Here is a 24,391-nt window from a genome sequence, read left to right on the forward strand (position 1 = left end):
GTTATCATTTTCAAAAATCATGCTGCCCCACAGGTGGGACATGGAAACTAAAGATAAAGAAAGATCTTTAGTATCCTAGAATTCAAACAAAAGTTAGGATTTTTAATAAATCAATGAAACTTTTTCTTTTCTTCTAAAGCAAAGAGAAATAAAACAAAACTCTAACTGGAATCCTATTAAGTATAACTCTATAATAAATAAAAATTGCTAGGAATTTAAAAGTAGAAAATATAAGTCAAATCAGAGTGTTCTTACTTAATGCTGATGCACTGATGGATGCGACAAAAAGTCTCAAATATAAAGAGACGGGCATTTTCAATGAAATCCTCAAGACAAGCCACCAAGAAGAAATCATTCACTAGCACCTATGTGCACGAAATATAAAAGAAAAAAAAATTAATGGTGCTAACAAGCAATTTTTAAAAATTTGTTTCAAATACTTTGTGTGCCTTACTCATTATTCCATTCACAATCTCTCATCTAATACCACAAGTTCTACACCATAGCACTTTCTAGAACACTATGTTCAAGTCTAACGATTCAAACAAGTGAATGTTACAAGAAAAAGACCAAAGATCTGCAATGTTTCCTTGTTCTTTCATTAACTTGAACAACCTTGTGACAAAGCTTTGTCCTATTATGCTACATAAATGCTCTGTAAATATTTTCCAGCTATTTAAAAGTTATGAATGGACTAAAGATATGCAAACTTCTGTGATAATAAGTAGACCTGGAAATCTACAAAAGAAAAAAATTCAAGAGGTGGCACCTATTCCACAGATGGTATCATAATTAAAAGAGAATACTTTAATTCAAGAACAGGAACCAAATGCCCCATTGCCCAGGCAAGGCCTAGATACTTAATTACAAATATACATCAATATTTAACAATGCTGCATTTGGCTGTACGTACACAAGTTATTATACTGAATTCCAATTTTGTCTGTTTGAAAATCACCTCTGAAGATATATTTATACAATTTTCTTTTCTTAGACATATAAGATCTTAGTCCTTCAACAAACTATTCGCATTTTTGTGGTAACATTTGAGTTCAAAAATGAAATTGACAAGTAGTAACTTGTGAATTTGGTAAATGCATTTAACAGGTAAATTCTTAGTTTCTCAAAACTTGCAAACTAATTTATTCAAAAAACCCATACATCTATTTCAGTAGCTCTGAAAGTACCTTTAGTTTCTACCAACCAAAAGACACTCTAGTTAAAAAATTAAAACTCTTAGCTTGACTGATTTATAGCAAATGTTAAATATAATCATGTGAAAAATTCTAAAGACAGGCCTGCTTATAAAAAAAATTTTGCAATCACAGTTGTGATATTAAATTCCATATAACCTTGCCAATACATATAAAATATTTCACATATTTACTCATTCAGGATAAGATGAAATTATGTGTGAATTTATAACTCTCCCAATGTTTTAACAAACTGTCCTAACCAAGGAGATACACACATGGTAGTAATATTAAAAATGTCTTCAACCCAGTACATCTAAACAATCTGCAATTTTAAGATTAATGAACATTTCTGGTATCATTACTTTAATAACATTCTGCAAGGTTAAATAACTCTTATAATATCCAAAAGTTGAAGAATGTTATAAATTTGTAAGTAAAATTTATACTTACTGATTCACATTCCCTCAGCTTTTTCTGAGCTCCATCAAAGTCAAAGTTAACATACAAGCATTCAACAAACTCTGTAATTGGGTCTTTATATGTGTAAGACTCCTGTAAAATTAAGTCAAAGGTCAAGTTGGATCTGATTCAACACTGTTTAGTAGATTGCCCCCAGAACAGTCCCACCTTCCTATTTTCTCCTCCCTTACCGTTAATTTCTAACAAATTACCTAGTATTATCTTCTCAAAGCAATTGTCCATATCCTGATTCCAGGCCACACCTTAAGCTTATAATGCCTTCCAGACCAAGTTCTCTAAATTCTTATCCTGAAACAGTCCAAAAACTTTCAAATTCACCTACTTCCAAAAGCCTCCTGTAGTTAATAAATAGTGATGAATTTCTCAAAGTAAAAGGATATTCATACCCTGCAGAATAAAATTGTCTTTTTGTACTTAATTTATTCTTAAGTCAAACAAATATTTAAGTTCTTTTTTCAACCCATAGTTATTCCTGAGAAATTCACTAAAAATCAAACAGTGGGGCAGTAGCTTTTGTACAACTATAAATTATAAATTATAATTATATTAAAGTAAAGAGCACTACTCGAATTATATAGTGATCTTTCAACAAAAAGTTCCAGGCTTCAGATCTCCTTTACTGTTTGCAGCAAGAGTAACACTAATACACAATGTCTATTAAATATCCACCTAGAGAGCAGTATTCATTCATACCACATCTACTTTAAGTATATCTTGAACTTAAAGATGGTATATGCCCATTTGGAGCTCTTGAGCTCTTTTCTTTCCACGTATACTTCATGTAGAATTGAATTTTTTTTTTTTTTAAACATTTTACCTTAAGAACTAAGAGTCCTACTTTTTAGTATTTTTTAGTTTCTTCTTTTTTTTGGTCAGGAAGGAAAGAGTCCTACTTTAGAAAAAGAGGTTAGGCTCAAAATTTAGGTGTATTTAAAAAAAAGTCAATAAAGATTTCACTTTTTACCTGCTGAATAACTTTAACCAGATCTTTTAGCACCTGCCGGCGTTTTCGAACATCCTTGTTTGTTATGACTGCTGTGGTCAAATAGCGGAGAATATGGGGACACATCGTTTGAATTGCATTAAGATACCTAAGGTAAAAATACAAAAGTTACTTAACATTAGCAACTACCCAGTTTTTCTAGATCTATAATCATCTGTGATTTAAAGAAAACACTTGGGCAGCCCATTAGATTGCACTGTTTGAGTAACCTAGGACTGTAAAAACTTAAGAATGAATATTGGAAGGGCCACCTCCAAAAAAGTCTGATAAGAAATCCAACTGGTATTCCCCAATTTGGAGTGAGATGAGAGTCTTACTTGAGAGGTAAATAATCCTATTACCATTGGTGAGTAAAAGGATTTTGGAAGGCCCTTATACATGCTATTAGTCTGTTCCAAAAGATTTCAATGTGTGAAACACTCATAATTAGAGAATCAAGCACTTACACAAATTAAAGAATTCATTTCAGGGGATGAAAGATTGGAAACAATAGAGAAAGAAACTATCAAGAGCTGGCTATCCTCTGTTATTTGGTGTTTATCCTGTATCTCTCCTCTCAATTTTCTTATACAGCTCCCCAATTTTTATTCAATAAGAATGTCTGAGCACCAGGTACCATGCAAAGCTTGGGAATATTTGTCAATTAAGTCCATTCCTCTTAGCTAAATCTTCAAGCCCCAAAGTACCTATACAGCTCCATCTCCCACCACACCAACACTATCTCCTGCTTTCCTCCCTTCTTAAAGTCCACTCCACATGGACTGCTCTCCCAAACACATTCTTCTGAAAGCAAATTTTAGCCATCCTTCAAGGTCCAGCTCAGGTACCTTATCTTCCAAGTTCTCCCAGATTATAATATTAATAAATCTTTTTTACTTTGTTATATCGTAGATTCCCAATAAAATGTTGAACACTTCAGAGGACACCAGAACCTGGTAATAACCTAACACTTAATAAAATCTAGTCCCACTCACTCCCCTTTAAATTCCCTCTAAACAAGGCAGGGTATAAACAGAATCAACACTCACTCAAGAATAAAACAATTTCTAGGAAAAGTAACTAAACAAATCAGCTAAAAGTTTCATCATTTGAAAAATTAAGCCTGAGTTTTAGGCAGAAAATTTAAAACACCATATTCATTCAGGACAAGTGATTGCCTCTATATTCTTATCAGACATCACATACAAGCACAGGAAAGCATGATTGTTTTCTTAATCAGTTTTGAATTCAGTAATTTTAGTAAGCATTTATGAAACTCATTCAAGACCAAAAAAACTAAGTTTATTTTATATTATGTTAAATATATTTATTTTTACTTATCCTTTCTTTATATCATTGCACCATATGTAACTTGTTTTTACTGGAGAAAGACTTCCTTAGGAAATTATCTCTCTCATGAGTATACAGCAGGGGGAAGCAAAATTTTTATAAAGGGCCAGATATCTATATAGATGGATACATAAAAGAAGGGAGTGGGGATTAAGAGTGATTCTGGGGAAGTTATCCAAGTTCATACTCTTGTAGGATCAGTAATTAATTATATATTTAGTTCAAATACAAGCAAAACTCACACATAACCATTGTGCTCTTTTGTTTTACTTCTCTTTATCTTCTTTCTTCTCTATCAATCAAAAATTGAAGGTAAAACCAATTTTCATCTTCACCTGGCTCTTCTAACTTCTCCAGGTCTCACTGATGGGTGTTACACATTTACAGTGTGTTTAGCATGCACAATACATCTGTACTTAGTTAAGCATGTTCTTAAGCTACTTGTTGTGTTGTTTGTTGGATTATAAACTATGTCAGAAAGGAGGCTATACCTCCCTTATTTTTGAAATCTAACTTAAAATTATTTTTCCTTTAAGTAAGAGCTTCAGTATTTATTGTGTTCTGAAGTATAATTTCATGATGGTTAAATAAAAATGCTTATTTTTCCTCTAGTACAACCCTGCTCCAATTATGGAAGTTTTCTTACAGTATTTTCTAACTGCAAGTCAGAACACCTAGTACTCAAAGGATAAGACAAAATATACCACCAAATAAAAAATATTTAAGTATCTTTTATGTGAGGGATGATATAAAGATTAAACAAAATAAAAATTCTGCTCTCAAATATGTGTATAATCTAGTTGGGGAAATAAGGCAATTCTAAGTTTTTTTTTTTAAAAATTAAATAATTAAATTCCAAATATAAGGCAGGCACAATACACAGGACCTCATGAAGGAAGTAAACCTGAGATACAACTTGAAAAACTTTAATTAATACAGAAAAGAAGAAAATGGTTATTTCTAGAAAGGCAGGCTGAAAAAAAAATCAAAGATGAGACTTACAGAACTTCAGAGGATGGATTTTTAGATGGGGAACTTAGAGATCACACTGAGCTAAAGCAGGCAAAGTATCTTCATGAGAAAGAGTTTTCTTATCAGGAATACTTAGAAAATTTAGGAAAAATAAAGGCAGAAGGGTCAATCAGGACAAATTCTGGATACCATCCAGTGGACTGTTAATAGTAAAATTTGAAATTTCTTAGGAAATTTGCATTATTATTTAGAAAACAAATTAAACACTCTTTTGCTAAAGGATCTTTTTTATCTTTCTTTTTACAACTGGACAGTACCTAGGGCATTGTATTACAAATGCATTCTTCCCCCTAATAGCAGCTACATTTGGTGGCAAAGCCTCATCTCTAATATCCTACGAACACTGTTCTATCTTACACCTGATACCTTATCTTGTATATTATGTTACATTTAAAAGTTTAACATTTTTCAAATGTGTAAATCATCTCCATTTTAGATTCAGAATAAATTATGGCAGAAATGGTACTATATATGATGTAAGAGACTTTACCCCGCACTAGCATCTAAACTTTCACTTCAAGGACAAAGTATAAGTTATCTCCAAAGTACTTCAGTAGTTTAAAAAAGCCTGAAATCATAATCTATATAATTAATTTAACCTACATTCAATGAACCACATTAAATTGTATTCCTGTGCTATTAGAAGTTAAAAACAGGAAAATACACTTTATCCACTAATACCTACTACCTAACAGACAACTGGAAAACACATACTGACTATAAATAAACAAATGCAAATTACATGTTACTTGCTAGAAGCTTGTCTACTTGAAAATGGTGAAACAATGATCTATCAAGCCAACTGGGTGTATTCTTAGAAGAAAAAGTTAGAATGAAGCAAAATCAAAGCAACTCATGAAGACATTACTAACAAGGAAGAAAATATTACAGCAACCTGACCCTATGGCAAGTGAAAACGGTAAGAACAGTATTTTGGTGAAAACTGAAAGTTGTAATAACTACTGTGCAGTCTTCTTTTTCACATTTTGCTAACAGACTATTTCTGTTAAAAAAAATAGTTCAAATGGCATGAGGGTTGTTATTGGAGGATGAAAATGTTCAAAAACCAATTTATGGTGATGGTTGCACCACTTGGTAAAGTTACTGAAAATCACCAAATCATAAACAAAAAAATGAAATCTTCTGGTATCTTAGCACAAAATCACAGTAGTGGAATCATACTATATTAGTCACTGTTACCTTTTAATAATCACACTCTTGCAGTTAAAAAAAAATCCATTTTCAACTATGTCCTTGATTAGGCCTTACAAATTATTAATTTTTAAAAACTTATCTTGAGTACTAATTTTAATATTCTGTGTGACTAAGATGGGAAGTGCAAAAGATCTTCTGCTGTACACTTCAGTGTCATGGTTGTTTTAAGGAAAAATACTTCTATGACTGAGTTGTAAGGTGAACTAGCTGCTTTTCTCACAGAACGCTATTTTTATTTTAAAGAATAACAGTCACACCAAAGCTATTCAGACTTAGGTATCTGGCATTTTCCAGAAAATGAAGTTGGGCTTATCCTTCAGTAAAAACAAATAATAAAATTAGAGTTTTCCAAAAGCAGAATTTTGAAAATTTGTACCTGTCATCAAGAGTTTGACTACTTTTCAATACTTTTCTAATGGGTTTAGAAGTAAAATTAATGATTGTGATTTTCTGGTATTGTACAATGTCAACATATCTGGAATACCTGTACAACTCCCTGAACCAGTACTTCCCAAATAACAAAAGCATAGTGTTATAAAATCATGCATGGGTAAAGACTATTTAAAGTACAAGACCAACCAATATAGTTCAGAATTTTAGGATAGTTTAGAATCCAAGTTTGACTTTTATCTTCAACAAAACTTTCTCCAATCTCAATTGAACTATTTCTAATATTTATAATAAATAGTTCCACTAATGACTTAAATGTATTGTTTTAATTTCATATAAGCCATAAGGTTGTCAAGAATTAATCCATACTGTTTCCTTCATATTTGTAGTACAGATTTTTTTTCACAGTGGGTTTGAATATTTTTATTTTTCTTGTTTGTATACTTCCTTTCATTACTTGAAAATATTTTAAAAAATCAGCTGAATTTAATGTTCTTTTCTGGATACATATGTAACCGCAAAAACTACAGGAGAGTGGGTCTACCTATAAATAGAACCATGGAAAGCCAATTCCTAGTGATTTCTATGGCCGAGCTCAAGAGCTGTCCTTATCCTTAACTCATCTACTAGGTGTCAAGATGAGAGCCAGCTACTAAAGGATCCAATGTTTAAGTCAATCTGCTCATTCAGGGAAGGCTCATACTCCCACACCTGACTTTAGGGATATCAATCAACTCATAAGACAATCTTACAGGTTTTATTATCAGGAGGGAGGCAAACATGATAATGTTACTTTTAATCTTTTTTCATTTGAATGCATATCTGATTAATCTCCACAAATATTGAGAAATATATCTTTAATTCTTGAGCTTGAAATTCTCATAAAACATTTTTGCATAAGATGCATGGATAGTTTAGCAATAAGGATAGTTACATAACTATTTTATACTCAGTATTCTCAAATTTCTTGCAATGATTTACCAATAATTTTTCTGGATACTCCAGATTCATCCAATATTAATATGTCTCAACTACTGCATGAGATCACAACTGTCAGTATCACAAAAAAAGCCTCTTCTATAATATAATGGTCGCCCAAAGGGTGCAGGAAAAAGGTACTTCTCAAGAATCAGAGTATAAGGGAAATAAGACTGCCCTCAGAGGATGAAATAAACAATGCACCAGAGCAAAGTGAGATTCATCAATTTAATGAGAAAGCTACCAGATAGGGAAGACTAGAGAAGAAGTTGATAAAAGATATTAACATAATTAAGGGGGGAGGATACAGCTCAATGGAAGAGTGCATGCTCAGCATGCATAAGATTCTGGGTTCAATCCCCAGTACCTCTGAATCAGTTAGTCAATCAATCAATCAAACAAACTACTCCCCCCTCAAGAAAAGAAAGATATTAACATATTTAAATCAGTATGGGGGACAGAAGAGGAAGACAGGAGCACAATGAGAAGTACTGATCTTAAATGGAATTGTAAAAAAAGAAGCAAAAAGCAAATCTTGGAAATGCTCATCAAAATGTTTAGGAAGACATACCTGCCAAAAAAAAAAAAAAAATTCATGATCTGGTCCCACTAGCAAGAATGTTCCTATTATGGAAATGGATATGTTAACATGATACTTCACTTGATGATGCCATTAAACATTCCAGTCACATAAATTTTCTATTCTGATTCCAAGTATTCATAAAGGTTCTGTATTCTACAACTTTCTATGTATTAAACCTAAGGGTCAGAACAATTTGTCAATATTTCATGTACTAAGTCCTCTTAGCACTTCACATTGCAAATAATGACGGCATTTTGGTTTTATACATTAGTCTTTTTGAGGTTGGCTCAGCTATTTCTTTGCAGATCTACCTCTACAATATTGCCAAATAAAGTTGTAAGCTTACTATATACCAAAGGCCAGAACAAAATAATACCACCCTTGTAGGATTTTACTTTAGTACATAGTGGCTAAAAAAAACAAACAAACAAAACTTTTCCAGGAGCTTTTTACTTAATGCAACCTACGGACTATAACTTATATAACTTTCCAGATTACAAACAACCTATCAGAGCACCCAGCAAATAGTAAAGTATATATGTAACTTTAATAATTGTAAATTTCCCACAAATAGGATTTAAGGAGGAACAAGAGCTCAGACAGAATGAAGCTTTTATGTCCACATTAGTGAATAATGTGAACCTAGAAGGCACATTTGAGTCCAAAAAAATCTCTTAATAAAAAAAGAAATGACTATAATGCTATGTAAATTATAAAATTTTAACTCTTATATTTACATTTAAAATTTAATGCTGGAATGCAGGCAAATATCACAGTCTTCTAGCTCACTTAATGCCATGTAGATTTTGCTTTTCCCTTTTCAAGGAAAGACAAAAACAATCTCCTGTTACAAAAACTTCTTTGCCGTTGTTCAGTTTTAACAAACTGAACCAGCATGTCATGCAAATACTGACTAAATACATTAACACAGAATTTAAGTTGTAATGTTAATACAAAAATAAACCAAGGACATTTCTGATAAAAGTGCTTCAATTTGCCAGATTCAGGGGAACATATAGCATTTAATGCAGACAACATAATATACACCATTAAAAAATGGCTCCCTGTTACTATGTTAAAAAATTACTTGCATTTTTGGTTGGCAATTATTTTTCATCTGTATCACCACCAGTAACTTAATTTCTCTTAAATTCAAAGTCCTGTTGGTTATGTTAACAACTTAAGAGGTCAAATATTTTAGTCTTAAAACTTACTAAAATGACCATTTAAAGAATATATTTATTAATATGACTCAGTTTAGATGATTATATTTCATCATCTTATGCAGAAATATCACTAGAGTATTACTGTCTTATTTTCAAGACTTAAAAAATTTACAAAAAAATTTTTTAAACTGGTTTTCAATCTTCACTGACATTTTAAATTAAAAGGGCATTACATCATTTATTCCAAAACTATACTTATATAAATTAAACATGCACTTAAAAAATGTTAAAATTTTAATTTGATAGACAACAATAAGCAGAAATCAAGTGAAATGTAAAAGGATTTCTATCTTCTTTTGGGTTAAAAATAACAAAAATGTTATCTTTACGTGTTTACATGAAATTTAGCCAACAATACAGTCAATAAGTCATATTGAGAAGCAACTGTTAAACTATGTTACTGCAATCTTGGGCTATATTAATATAAGCATATGTATCAATCATAGGAGCTAATATTGCCACTGTAATCTATAAGGCTTAGATAATAACCCTAGAATAAGCTTTAAATTTTAAAGATCCAGATTTCAAGAAGTCTGTGGATAAACTGGTGATCATCTAAAAACAGCCAAATTACTAAAAATTTGAAACACTACATTACTTGAGTGAGATTTAGCCTGAAGGAAAGATAAGAAAAATTATCTTCAAATATCTGAAGTATTTTCATAAAGCAGTCTTGTTTTCTGTTGTCCTAACCAAATAAGTTAAGAAATAATGTGCAGCAGATTCAGTGGTATTCATCTTAACTGGAAGAATAAATTTTTTTGAAATGATTTCTAGGTAACAGAACAGTCTATTTCATAAAGCAGTGAATTTCTTATCACCAAAAGCTGGATGATGGAGCAAAGATGGTATAAAAGAGATACTCCTGGGATGTATAGCTTCTTTCCAAATAATATGGCCTAGAGCCTTAATTCTAAAGCTTTAATTTATGTATGAATTACTTGGGTTCTCGTTCAATTGCAGATTCTGATTTAGAACCTCTAAGATAAGGCCTGCGATTTTACATGTCATCGATGCTGCTGGCCCAGGGACCACACTTAAATAGCACTTTAAAGGGTTTAAAGTACACTTTTATCAAATAATTTAAGAGTTACACGTAAGCTTTTGCAATTAACAAGTAAATCTACCACATGAAGGGGGGGAATAATGTGAACAAATGCAAATGTCAGAGAGAAGTACGTTTTAAATTTTTAAAAATCCATTTGATTTCATACAATTAATGCCAAAATTACACAGTGAAATAACTTACTGTGGCTGGTAAAGGAAGAGATCAATAATGTTATCACGACCTTTGGGGTGATTGAAGAAAACAAACAGAGACCAGTGAATGAGCCATGTCCGCTGCTGAAGAGACTGAAGTGGCGAACTCACAGACTAAAGGGTTAAAAAATAGGAAACAATACATGAGAAAGAGGAAAAGGAATAAACGTTGCTGATCTCAGAATTTTAGTTAAAATGGAACTTTTTAAGGCATGCACCTTGATATTACTATCAAAGTCCAATCCACTAGACCACTCTCTGCATGACCCTTGACATTCAAAATTTTCCTTTTTCAGGGATAGATTCAATAATGCCCAAGCCATTTTTAGAGGCTGTAAATTATACTCACTTCAGAAAACATTTTTTTTAAAAGCAGGGACTAAATTAAACACTCCATAAAATAAGTGGTTTTATTAGACACTGATAGATGAAATCTGTCATCTTCTGCATAGGACTTTCAATAATAGGTGGCACTAACTATACTGTCATTTTCACTGATGCAGATAAAAAAGGCACCATAGCTGTAACAAAAGTGAAAATTGAATTATTTACTCCAAAAGCTAAAAGAAGTTTGACATCTTTCTTCAAGGAGATTCTGTGAAACTAATCAAGCCACTTACACTGTGATTTTTATGTCAGGCCAACATTTTAGTCTCCCTCCCTTCCTTTCTTCCTTCCTTTTTACAGTACACAGTGTTTTCCTTATCAGAAAGTATGAAAGATACAGAGAAAGTTCAGAGAATCACCCTGAAAAGGAGTAACTCACATTATTATCTATGGTCTCTTTTAGCCGTGTAAGGTCTTCCATGGCTGCATCCCAATTCTGCATTAAGATTTCAGAGGCCAGTTTTCCCCAGAGTGAACTCAGAGCATTTCTATCCGTTGCTGGAACCTGTTTAAGCAATCATAATTAATTATACTCCAAATACTCTTGAGGGAAAAAAAAAGATAATGTATATTTTATAGCCTACATATCCATCTAGCCTACTAAAAGACCTGTAGCTCTCTTCTGAAAACTCCAGATATGTATTTGGATCACACTAGTTAAACTGATTCAAACAGCTTTCATTTACCTTAATTTACTAAAAATAGTCAAGTCTTTGATATTCAGTCTAGATCAGAAAATAAAGAGTAACTTAAAACTAGGATACAGTACCAGTGTTCTAGTATAACCCATTTCAGATTATTCATACACAACTAATCAAATTTTAGAAACCTAAAACTTTGCAAAGTTAGATTCAGAGTCAATTTGTTGCTAAAAATAACTGAAGTGAAGATGTGGAAATCAAGACTTGTGTGTGGGTCTCATTTACAATTTAGAAAAATTATTCCCAGAACAAAAAAAATTCCAAATTATGACCCAAATAGAAGAGGTTATGGAGAGAGAAAAAACAAAAGCAGGTCTACAGCTTAACAGTATTATCAATTATCAAAGGAATATGTACTGAGAAACCAAAGTTCATTTTCTCATATAATCCTAAAACCCTGGAACGTAAATAATTGTTATCCCCATTTTCAGAGATGAACTGATGTATAGAGAGCATAACTTGCCCAAAATTATACTTCTAGTCATGAAAGCTAAATGTCATACTGCAGTGTTCACCCACAAAAAAGGAGGAATGAGGGCCACCCTACCTACCTCTTCTTGCCACTGGTGGAAGTAGATCATAAACCCAAACACCTACAAGGACTAGGCTAAAAACAAAAACGAGTAAAGTAGGACTCTTAAAACAAGGTCAAAAAAGTGGATATAATGACTGAATTGTGCTAAAGCAGAAGTGAGGGTATTGGAGGGAGAATACATTTCTGTACCCCAAGTTGAAATTCTGAATTTAATTTTTCACTGAGGCACTACATAAATAGCTGAACCATTTATGCTTTAGTTTCCTCATCTATAAAATGGGGATAGTGACAAAACCCACCTTAGTTGTTATATGATTTAAATGACGTAATACATATAAAAAGATTATATCATCATCTGATATATAATAAAAACTCAGGAAATGTGAATCATTACCAAAATGATTATGAGAATAAAAATGATGATATCAGAGTACTATAGATAGGTTACCTAAACTATGAGGACAATAACCATACCTAATTCAGACTCTTGCCTGTACTGAGATTCTTCCATTGATGGCATAATTAACTCAAATGTACTGAAAAACATTTAGCAAACTCTTAAAACAGGTAAATAGCAGAGACTAAATTTACAAATTAAAATTTGAAACATAACCATGAAACCACTGGTTCTCATCATTATTACAAGATATGTCCACAAAAAACTTGCACCTGAATACTCATGGCTTTATTTGAAATAGACAAAACACAGAAACAATCCAAATGCTCATTAACAAATGAATAAACTAACTAATATATTCAAAGAATGGAATACTAGTCAGCAATAAAAAGAATCAAACTTTTGATACATACACTAACACAAACAAATCTCAAAAACTTACTAATCAAAACAAGTCAGGCACAAGCTTACATATATCATTGCACTTATATGAAATTCTAGAACAGAAAAAAATAATCTATAGGGATGGAAAGCAGATCAATGGATGAACCAGGGGTGAGGTACGACTGAAAAGGGAAACAAAGGGTCTTTCTAGGATCCGGTGGTAGTTGCACAGGTGTATGCATTTGTCAAAACTCATTTAATTTAAAAATTCATTTAAAAATCCATAAAATCATTGTTCAGATTACAAAGGATAAAATGGCTGATCCTAACAAAGAAATCTGAGTGTTAGTATTTCACTGAATCTAAGATACCATCAATTTTTAAGATATTATTTTATGTTCCCAAAACCAATTCAGAACACATCTCAATTTCGAATGTTAAAGTGGGATAAACTCTGAATCTGAGAATCAATATCAAACAGACATCTTTTACAGAGACATTATCAGAGTACATCAGATCCAAATCTTCAGTCAAGATCCTAAAACCATCATTAGTCAAGCTTTCTTGAGTCAAGAAGTACCTTTAAATTGAGTGACAAGTACTTACAAGAGATAACTTCTAAATTCTGAGTGAAACACACACAAAAATATGATCACCAACAGTCCTAGCATTTTAAAATCACTTTTATTTCAAATAGCTGCTGAATGAGGGGAGGGGTTATGTTTTGGAACCAGACCAAAGGCCACAGTGACGGCAAATTTTAACAAAACAATTAAAATACAGTGTTAATAATTTTTAAAACAAAAATGTTCAAAAATTCCTACCAAATCTGCTACACCGTTTCAATTCAAATTAATCCATTTCTTACAGCATAATTCAAAGAAGTTTCACAACCAAACAGGGCGCATTTAAGCACTCCTTGGCGTATGCTAAAAGCCACCAAGTATTTTTAAAATAAAGGTAGATTCTAGGGTCACACAGCTTTAATTTATACAACACTGACCTACAACAGGTCACTCGGAGAGTCAAATTCTAATCTCAGATCACAGTCACAATGGTTCTTTCATAGCTTATGTTTCCTTAACCATAGATTTAAAAGAATAATCAACCCACCAGAAAAGAATTTAGAAATAAAAAAAGGCCACTGCAAAAAAATAAAATTAAATAATAAGCAAAAACTTGACATTATTTCTCCCAAATCCAAAACACGATTTTTATTTTTGCTACTAGAAAGATTTCAAACAAATACAGAGATTTTACAGAGGTACCCATCTAAATCAAAAGAAAAACTAAAATAATCCATTTTTAAATCTAGCTTGGTTATTAGTATTTATTAGTATGCCAACACGAAGTAACCAACTCCCATGTAACTCAAATGTGCTGTGGCACAAGATGGAACAAAAATTTCATTCCTGAGGACTATCTAATCACTACATTTAGAGTGCTCTTGATGTAAAACATTCATTTTGTATTCAGACCATGGTGGCCAATAACTTAAATGTCATCTGAGTTCTATCACAAGATTTGCTAGGTAATACAAAAGTTTAAAATCAACCCAGAAATTTTTTTTAATATAGGGAACTAATTAAATCTTCATATTTTAAAAAAGTAAATATAAAAGATCTGCAAACCTTTAATATATCTCTATCATATGCAGACATTTTCAGACTAACTATAAAACCATACTATATAAACATAATACTATTAAAGGTAGAATATGTTACATGCATTAAGATAAAAGCTTTTTGTAGCAGTGTGACAATTTTTTTAATCCCCAAAAGGTTCACGTGCACTTCTCTGGCTCAAGTCCATGTCATTACAGTTGGCTCTTCATACCAACCTGCTTTCAAAGGTGGATATGCTAGAAGAGTTTCAATATCTGGATTTCCAGCAGTTACCTTAAGTTTCCATGTCTTAGCAAAATGGCACATTCACTCACTGACCAGCAACAATAAATTTACTGTGCTAGAACTCTAACATGACACTAAATCTTCATTCTCAAAATTCACTCCCAGCATTAACAAATGATATGAATAACCAACTCTTTTCATGTACCTGTAATCATATCAGGCTTCTGATTTTACAATCCTGGTTTAAGCTGTTTACATTTCCAAAGTAATCAACTTTTGCTCTTCTAAATCCTTCATAATATTCAAAGTAAAACTGATGGAATTTTCTGATAAGTCACTACAAGTTTAGCATCACCAATTACCTTCAATGCACTTGCAAGCTAATCACAGCTAAACTGTAAATTAAGAATTCATTTACTAACGGAAGTAAAAGAAAAAAAATTTTTTCAAATTAAACTTGGAAAGAAACTGAAATCTTTATTTCTTCGAAGGAAAGATGACACTTCAAAAAAATGAAGCTAAGTACTTTTTTAAGTGTAAGACTTATTCGATTTAGTAACACCAAACTTCCTTTCCCTGGAAAAAAGGAAAATTTAATTTCCTAGGAAACAACCAAAGAAAACCATGAATCTTTTCTTTGTGACATGTGGGGCTACAAGAAAAAAGGCATCAGAAAACAGAGACAGAAAAAACAGACTCTTCCAAGGCTTTAAGACAAAAAGTTCCTGTCTTAAAAAGTAATTTCCCAACTCCTAGGATTAACTAGAGATATCACAGACTTAGGTACTTGCTTACTAACCCAAAGCAACAAATTATAATTTCTCAAATGAGAAGCTGGTTAAAACAAGAACATTTTGGTAACTTCAGAAGGCATTTATTAATACAATTACCTAAACAGAAGGCAGAATGAGAAAAAAACCTGTCAATGTGAAAGCCTGATTTTTCCTTTAACTTCACACAATTCTCCTTCCCTAATAAAAGCACTGAATCTAGGAATGTGTCAGAGTCAAATGAAGAAAACAAAAGGGTATTTCATAATTAGAAATTTTTTCTACCAGTACCATTTAAACTCATCTACTCCCTACATAATGAAAACAAAAAACAAACAAAAAAACCCCAAAAAGCCACTGACCTCTATATTCTAATACCTGGGGGCAGAAGTAAACAGAAAAAAGTTACTATTAAGGCATAAAATCTTTTCAAATTATCATCAGAATTCCACAGTTGTTTACAACAAGTTCAAGGAATATAGGCAACATAAAATATTAAATTAAAATTAGGAATAATGGATTTGTTTAATAAATATTTATTAAGCATTCACTATGTGCCACTCAGTGTGCTATACAGTAATATTATAACTAATTCACTACATAATAGAATTCTACTAATGCTAAAATCATACAATTATACATAAAATTACAAATTAGTGGTTCCCACTTTTGGATTTCAAGGACAAATTAAATCTCCCTCCAAATTTTGAGGCCCTAATGTAAGGTTTTCTGTTTCTATTTGGTTTTTGTTGTAAGTTTCTTAATTCTTTTATCCTTTTGCCAATGATTGTTGAAAACTTAATGGACAGATCCAAATCTACAGAGATAGACATGTTTTGAGGAACCAAGGGAATCCTATAAAAGAGGGAAAAAAAAAAAAAACTTACCAACACTCTAAAGAAGTAAAGATATTCTGCTGCTCCAGAGTAATTTCCACATTCATACTGGAATTTTGCATACCTGTAGAGTGTATCTAAATATTCCTGCCTAAACTGAAAAAAGGGGAAAAAAAGCTTAAGTTCTATTTTTTAATTTTGAGTTTTAAAATTCAAACCATTTACTCTTTTAAATGTCCCCAGAAGTCAATTCTTTCAAAAGTTGCTTACCCCCACCCCCAAAATCAGAAAACCACATGACCCTAAAAATAAGTATCAGGAATTATTGGATTCATACTTCTGGCCTCAAAGAGTTATGAATTGTAACAATACCTACTTTGTTGTGATACAAACTTGAATTGCAGCTGAAGGTCTGCAATTCAATGAGTCCCTTAGCTGGTAAATGAGCTTAGACAACTACCAAGTATACCTAAGATTTTGTGATTCTGTACAAATAATATGTACAGTAAACTTCAGGTCTCTGCAAAAACTGGCCCCCATTATTACACCAACTTTTAGGGTTTATGATGCAAGCTAAGTGAAAGAGAAGAAATCTAAGAAGGGCTCCAAACTAGAACATCAGCAAAAAAACAAACATTCTATATGGAAACCAGAAAGACTAGTTTTGCACAGTGGTCGGCATGCTTCTTGTTGCAACTGTTAAATGAGATAAAACCTGAATGCACGTTAAAGAATTAATTACATGCAGAGTCTCACACTTTTGAGTTAATACCGGGGAAGGAGACTGGGAGATGACTAGGAAAGCCTGTAACAACACTCCTTTTGGGGGGGATTTATAAAGGTCTTGATAATATCAAGGGCTACTGTATTCCACAAGGCAGCTAAAGTATTAATTCTATTGCTCAAAGCATTCTAATTCAAGTTTAGTTCTGTCTTTACCTACTTGTTAATCCATAAGAAACATTAAATGCTAACTAGTATATGATCATTCTGGAGAAAACAAACATTTTGAGAATTTGTTATATAAAGGTAATATAAGGATATTATTTTTTAATCAAGACCAACTTTTAAAAACTGCAGTTTCAAAAACATACCAGGTTATTATGTCTAATAAATTAATCTGGAAATTACTCTTGTCAAGCCGTGAATCTATCTTTACACAATTGTTTAATAAGCCTTATTACAACATGAAAACTAAACAATTTTTTAAAAGACCACTTACACCATGCTTGTCTGCCAGGTAGTCAAACAGCATCCGACCATCCCTTAATAATAAAAAACAATTTTTTTTGTATTTTACAGGCCACAGAAAACAAAACAAGCAAATCCAACTTCTATCTTGTTACTCACATAAAACCATTTAATTACCTTAATACTTAAACATTGAAAATAAGACTTCCTGAATAAAATAAACAGAACATTACATGTTTTGAACACAAGGAATAGGAACTCAAGGAGAATTGTAAATTTTAAAATTTCACTTTCAGATTTCTTTAGCCCTAACTGAAAATCACCACTGATTCACCACATGATCTAAGTTTTTTAGATAATAAAACCAGAACATTCTTACTATAGTTACAGTAAAGTCAGTAGTCTACTTAGGTGGTAATCTACTGAGAATGATATTTGCTCCCTTGAGGATACATTTCTAATAGATAATATATTCTTAAAATAGAACAGAGACTGAAGTAAAATGTAGCATACAAGTAGGAATTAACCCTATAAATTTTGTCCTTTTCCACCATGTTAGTATTTTTCATGAGGACAGTGATTTGGCAAATTTACAAGGTTAATAAATCATGCCTAACTTACATGCTATCTATGCTACACATCCTATATAATTATCATTCATACCAAAGTGGCAAATAACCCAATTTAACTTTTTTAAAATTAGCTCTGCATAACTTGAGATGTTGGCAGAATGGTGAAAGACAAATTGATGTCAAAGACACCAAGGAACAAGTGATAGGTGGCAGGGTTGCCCACCTTCTGGGCATTTTCAAAAGTGAAATAATTTTCTTATGCTTATTTCAAGAATGAATACCGCAGCATGTCTTCTGGGAGCCTAATTTTTCTCGAAGGTTTAACGGGGAGGGGATATGTTATCACTAAAATTAACATGGGCATATTACAATAGAAACATGTATGAAATTTTAACATAAAAAGATTTCCAAAAAACCTACTTAACACTTGCTAGAGATTATAGTGAATAAATTTTTGTGTTACACTCCGTATCTCCCTCAGGTATATAATCACTGTCCTCTGGCTGATTGGGTATTTCTCAGAAAGTATGATAAGTACACTACTATATATTTAGTGAAATTTTAAAATGGGGAATTGGCAGGGAGAGGTTGCTACTTTGAAAATAGTTACCCTAAACTTACTACTTCCCAGCATTTAAGGGACTAGACAAAATCCAAAATTTAAATACTAAATTTTCTGTTGTACTCTAACATCTGGATTATTTCAGTTGTTCCTTTGTGGGCAATTATAGTCACGTAAGTTTGACTATAATTACTCATTATATTCTAGGTGTACACAAGTATACACAAACACATAGAGATAGCTATATATAAGCTATACATATATATATATATATATAAAATATAAAACAGCTTTGTAAGATATAGCTATCTCTGTATATATATGTAGTGTGATATGGTATGTTATACCAGCATATAATAATAATATAGTATAATACAGTATTTGCTGCTTTTTAAAAAAAAAATCTGGTAACACTTTCCCAAATCACAAATGGAAACTTAAGAGCCAATCGCTCTAAAAATTTGGTTCAGTAGCATAAGAACTTACAGTGCAACATGGCAAAACCTTGAATAATTCGTCAAGTGAATATACTGATAAGATAAAATTTACTACAATGGCAATATTCAATTTTAAAAGATTTTATTCTTAAACATTTTTAATCATGCAAAGGGCTTCAATTAGTGATATATATATATTAAGTCAGAGTAAGGTAAAATGCTTTCTTTGGAAACCAAACAATATGTCTATTTTTAGCTAAGAGGAAGTCAGAAATAAAATATAACCGTATCAACTTTATACTACCCTCCTTGGGCTGGTTACCAAGGTTGGAAGGATATGAGAGAATGTAGCAAAGCGATAAAATGAGCTCAGGTTTCCCTCTCAGTGAGCAACCCATGGGCTCTAGGTATTGCCCAAGCATGGAGTGTCTCAATCTCCGCACTGACATTCTGGGTTGGGTAATTCTTCTGGGGAAGTGGGGTAACCGTCCGATGCATTGTAGGATGTATAGCGGCATCCCTGGCCTCTCCTCCCCAGATGCCAGTAACATCTCTCCAGCTCTGACAACCAAAAATTTCTCCAGACATTGCCAAATGTCCCCTGTGAAGGGGGTAGGAGGGTGGAACTGCTCCGTACAATCAGATTTGGATTAACTGGTAAAGAAGTTCTAAAAAAATTTAGTATTAACATTTATAATTAAGGACTTTCTGGTCCTACACGATAGGATAAATGAAAATAAACAGATAAAGTGATATTTTAAACTGAACTTTCAGGCTGGGATACTAGATAAAGTGTGAATTAACACTTGTATTAATCTAGAAAGAGAATTTTTAGAACTCAAATTAAGGAGAGGTTACCTAGTTGACTGCATTTGCCTTGTAGTTTCTGGATCTTCAAACATCTTCACAATTGGTTCCGTTTCTGCTTGAAGCTGTTTCAGTTGTGCAACAACGGTGGTTCTTTTTTCTCTCAAAGCTATTTAAAAACGCAAAGGGGGACTATAATGTTAAACTAAATTGCTCACTGTGAGGATGTCCCTGGAAATTTTTCAATCTATCTAAATCGGGCATACTTTTATTTACCCCCCAACATATTCACATCAGGAGCAATCGACTCAGTAACTCCCCCAGTTTCAATTTCTTCTTGTAAGCACTGCAAAGGCACAAAAGGTCTTAGAGAACCCTCTTCTTACTCTTAAAAAAAATTGAGGAATATACAGATACAGCCTGGGGGAAAGAGTTGTCAAGGAAACAATTATTTAACTCTACATTTGAGAGTTCGTTCCCAGTGTTTTTATATTTGGTCCCATTGAATTCTCTCAGGTGAGTATTATCCCAGAGTTTCTGAACAGAGGCTCAGAGAGGTTTACATATTATTACTACAAGTTTTCAACTAGATTAAATGCAATTTAAATCCAGTTAATAATTTCTCTTTTCACTACAAATCTAGTTCTGTAACGTCTCAAAACCAATTCTATAGTTTCTTTTTACTGCATTATGAAGAGCAAAACTTGCACATAACCTACCCTACTGGCATGTTTTAAAGTTTCACTAAGAAGTAGTTTACTTTTTCATCACAAACCAAAATTTAAAGAGTTACTGTTATTGCAGGGAACTGTAATAAAAGTTGAAATGGTGATTATGTTTAATTTAGTAATTTCTGTGTTACATATTAGAAAGTATATATTAGAATAGTTTCTCAAACACAGAGGGGGATCTGCGATTAAACTTTGAGAAATGTCAATTTAAACAAAATAAAATTTTTTTTTTTTTTACTGAAAGAGCTCTTAGACTCTTTCAAAGTAATACGTGCACAGTATTTTTTTTAAAGAACATCTATTACTACAGAAAACCAGAATTTGAAGAACACTATACCACAGTAGTTCTCTAATTTGAGAGCTGGTCTTCAGCCAATAGTTTCTGATTAAGTAGATCTGGGGTGTGGCCCAAGATTTCTAACAAACTCTCCGAGGTGAGTTGAGGATGCTGGTTCTGGGAGCATACTTTTGAGAATCACGGCTATACTCAAATGCTTCAAGACCAAAAAGACATCTCTAAGGCACACAAGATGCTAACTGAAAAAGTTAGCAAGCCAGAAAACTGCAAGATTCTCAGATAATTCTAAGGAAATAGTCTGATTCATAATGAAAACTTTGATGATGCACACTATTAACTGAAGGTATTTGATGGCTATGTTTTAAAGTAGTTTCACATCTTTTATGGTGAGAAAATAACATACTTTAGAAGACCTGTAACCTTCGTATTACCTTTCATCCAAAGAACTTTTGAATCATTCAAATAATTATTAAGACGTTTGGCTAAAGCTCTTTTATAAATCACAAAACTTTTATTACACATGCCCTAAGTTCACAAGTCAAGCTTCAGTTGTAATGACAAAACTTACCATGAGGAATATCATCAGAATAAAGGTTTTTGTATACATCCATAGCGAAGTCTACCATGTTGGTATCACTAAGAAGATCCAACTTCCCTTGTAACAATTCTTTTTCATTGTATATCTGCAAAAGGAAATTACTTTCTAATGAATAAATTGAAGTTCCCCCAAATAAACTGGTTAATACTAAGATTAGTGTACCTGGAAACATATGCCCTGAACTACTATTTTTTTAATAAAATATTATATACTATTAACTCACCTTCCTATAAGAAAGGCAATCAACCTACAGAGACATAAAATATTTTGCTTACCTACCTTAAAATAAAGCCAATTACATACTGCAAAGCCATTTCTAACAACTACTGATTTATATTATCTGATTTTTTATGTGTCCCTACAAGCCATCTTTTAGCCTTTCTAGAACAAGGCTGTGCTTAAATAAACAAACTCACCAACTCCACTGATAAGCACACAGTATAGCTGATTCTTCTCCACATCCAGATAACCAGGAATCAACTTTTAAATGTTTCACCTTCTTAGTAGCTCTCACATCCATGATGCCTACCCATTTCTCCTTGAGGCGACGTCTCCTTCCCCACCACATATTTTTTCACTAAATAGTTAAAATCCTTTACAATGCTTCCTCATCCACAAGCCTGAAGCAAAACTTGCACCCATTCTATAAGTCAACCATGTCATATCAGGTTTTTGCTTTTGCAAAGAGTTCAAGAAAGTGATAAAAGAAATTTTCACATATTGAGATGTAAGGAAATCATTCTTATACATGGGTTAACCTGAATTTTATGCTAATTAAAATATCCTGTTTGTGGCCTAACAAACATATATTGTACATCTGCTTTAATTGTCAAAGAAAAGGGCACAGTGACCAGAAATAAAGATTGTTCATGTTGAAAAATAAAGGTTAAATGCCCCTCTTGCTGGGACGGCAATGCTGATACTCCTTTGATGATAAGACTCCTAGACTCCCTTCCCAGGTACCAAGGCCCTACTATACCTGAACCTTCCAATCTACATGAAAAACTCCTACAAAACAGTAAGAAAAAAAGACAATCCAATTGAAAATGGCTAAAAGATTTTAATAGGAACTCCAAAAGGGTATAACCAAATCGCCAACAAACACTGGAAAAGGTCCTCAACCTCATTAATCATAAAGGAAATGTAAATTAAAACCATACTAAAAACTTAAAAAAACCTGACAAGTGTTGGTATAGGTAACTGAACACTTAATCTGCTGGCAGAACTACAACCATTTGGGAAAACTGTTTCTATCTTCTAAAGCTAAAATATCGTTTACCCATCAATTCTGCTCCTAGGTATCCAAGAGAAACGAGTGTGTATTTTCAAAGAACAATTCCAAGTATGTTTCTAGCAGTACTATTTGTAACAACCAAATCTATCAATGTTAGAATGGATAAATAAACTGCAGTACACTCATACAATGGATTAACATTTCACGCTGAAAATGAATGAACTACTGCCATCCTAACAACTAAGATGAATCTCACAAACAATGCTGAAAGAATGAAGTCGTACAAAGCAGTATGTGGTGGTGAATGCTTAATTACATTTACATAAAATTTTTAAAAGGCCAAATCTAATCTATTATCAAACGAACGAACAAGGGCTTACCTTTGGAAAGTGTGAGTAATGACTAAGAGGGATCAGAAGAAAGGTTTTTAGGATGTTTGCAATGTTTTATTTATTGCTCTGAATGGTGGTCACACATAAGTGTATCTTTGAAAAAAAATCTTCATTTGCCCACTTTTCTGTGTGCATGCTATACTTGATAAAAAGTTAGTTAAAAAAAAATGAAGTTTCTCTTCAGTTTGCCCTATAGAAACTCTTAATCTAAGGTGAAAACATCTTCTCCTGGCATGCCACCTCTTCTCACCACTCCATAAACAGCTTTTAATTTATAATGTCTCTCCCAACATAGATCTAAAGCACCACTCCTCTGCCATCAGACATCACTGGCCTCTTCCTAAATCTACATCTGCTTATATCACCCTCTCTAAATTTTATCTCATAGAACTTACTCTGTAAAGAGAAGAGAGTAAATATTTCACATTTTGTGAGCCAAAAAGCAAAAATCAAGGATACTATATGTAAGTATCACAAGAGAGAAACAAATTTCCACAATTTCTTTTCCTTTTGAGATAAAAATAGAGTAATATGGAATAAAATGTCTTTGCAATACAGTTCTACTAATAAGAATGAAATTCTCTTTGGGCGGGAAAAATTTCATTCAACTGGTACAAAGTCAGTGTTCTTTAATTAAAAATGTTTGCAAATATTCATCTATAAAAAAATTTTTTTTAGTGCAGACCATACAAAACAGGCAGAGGGTCGTATTTGGTTCATAGGCTGTAGTTTGCCAACCCCATCAACCTCCTGAAAACAGCTCCTACTTTTTAACAGATTAAAAATCTTGTTTTGAAACCTCTTCCTGCTGTCATCCTCCATAAATCTAACATCCATACAGATTCTTTAAAAACTCAAGCCTTAAAAGTCCTTTATCCTGCAAATTATAACAACGTTCATCCAGTACCTCATCTCTTAAGATTGCTGACATAAATTAATCACTTCTTCCACTATTACTGCTAAAATAATTCATCCTGAACATACCCTCTGCTCTTTCTAATTTTTATATCACTCTAT

The 24,391-nt window shown here is 32.5% G+C and overlaps 1 protein-coding gene across 1 annotated transcript in view; it reads right to left on the reverse strand.

The window, feature by feature from the left end:
* The window catches only part of EIF3E (eukaryotic translation initiation factor 3 subunit E), a 40,318-nt gene that overhangs the window by 13,003 nt on the left and 2,924 nt on the right, over nucleotides 1-24,391 (reverse strand). The window contains exons 2-10 of the mRNA XM_010955831.3: nucleotides 21,719-21,833; nucleotides 20,173-20,290; nucleotides 17,775-17,817; nucleotides 16,604-16,708; nucleotides 11,459-11,584; nucleotides 10,682-10,806; nucleotides 2,641-2,767; nucleotides 1,647-1,748; nucleotides 256-365 (exon numbers count right to left, since the gene is read on the reverse strand). Coding sequence (XP_010954133.1) covers nucleotides 256-365; nucleotides 1,647-1,748; nucleotides 2,641-2,767; nucleotides 10,682-10,806; nucleotides 11,459-11,584; nucleotides 16,604-16,708; nucleotides 17,775-17,817; nucleotides 20,173-20,290; nucleotides 21,719-21,833 — 971 coding nt within the window. The remainder of the gene's footprint in view (nucleotides 1-255; nucleotides 366-1,646; nucleotides 1,749-2,640; nucleotides 2,768-10,681; nucleotides 10,807-11,458; nucleotides 11,585-16,603; nucleotides 16,709-17,774; nucleotides 17,818-20,172; nucleotides 20,291-21,718; nucleotides 21,834-24,391) is intronic.

Source organism: Camelus bactrianus, chromosome 25 (assembly GCF_048773025.1).
Source record: "Camelus bactrianus isolate YW-2024 breed Bactrian camel chromosome 25, ASM4877302v1, whole genome shotgun sequence".
NCBI classification, from domain to species: Eukaryota; Metazoa; Chordata; class Mammalia; order Artiodactyla; family Camelidae; genus Camelus; species Camelus bactrianus.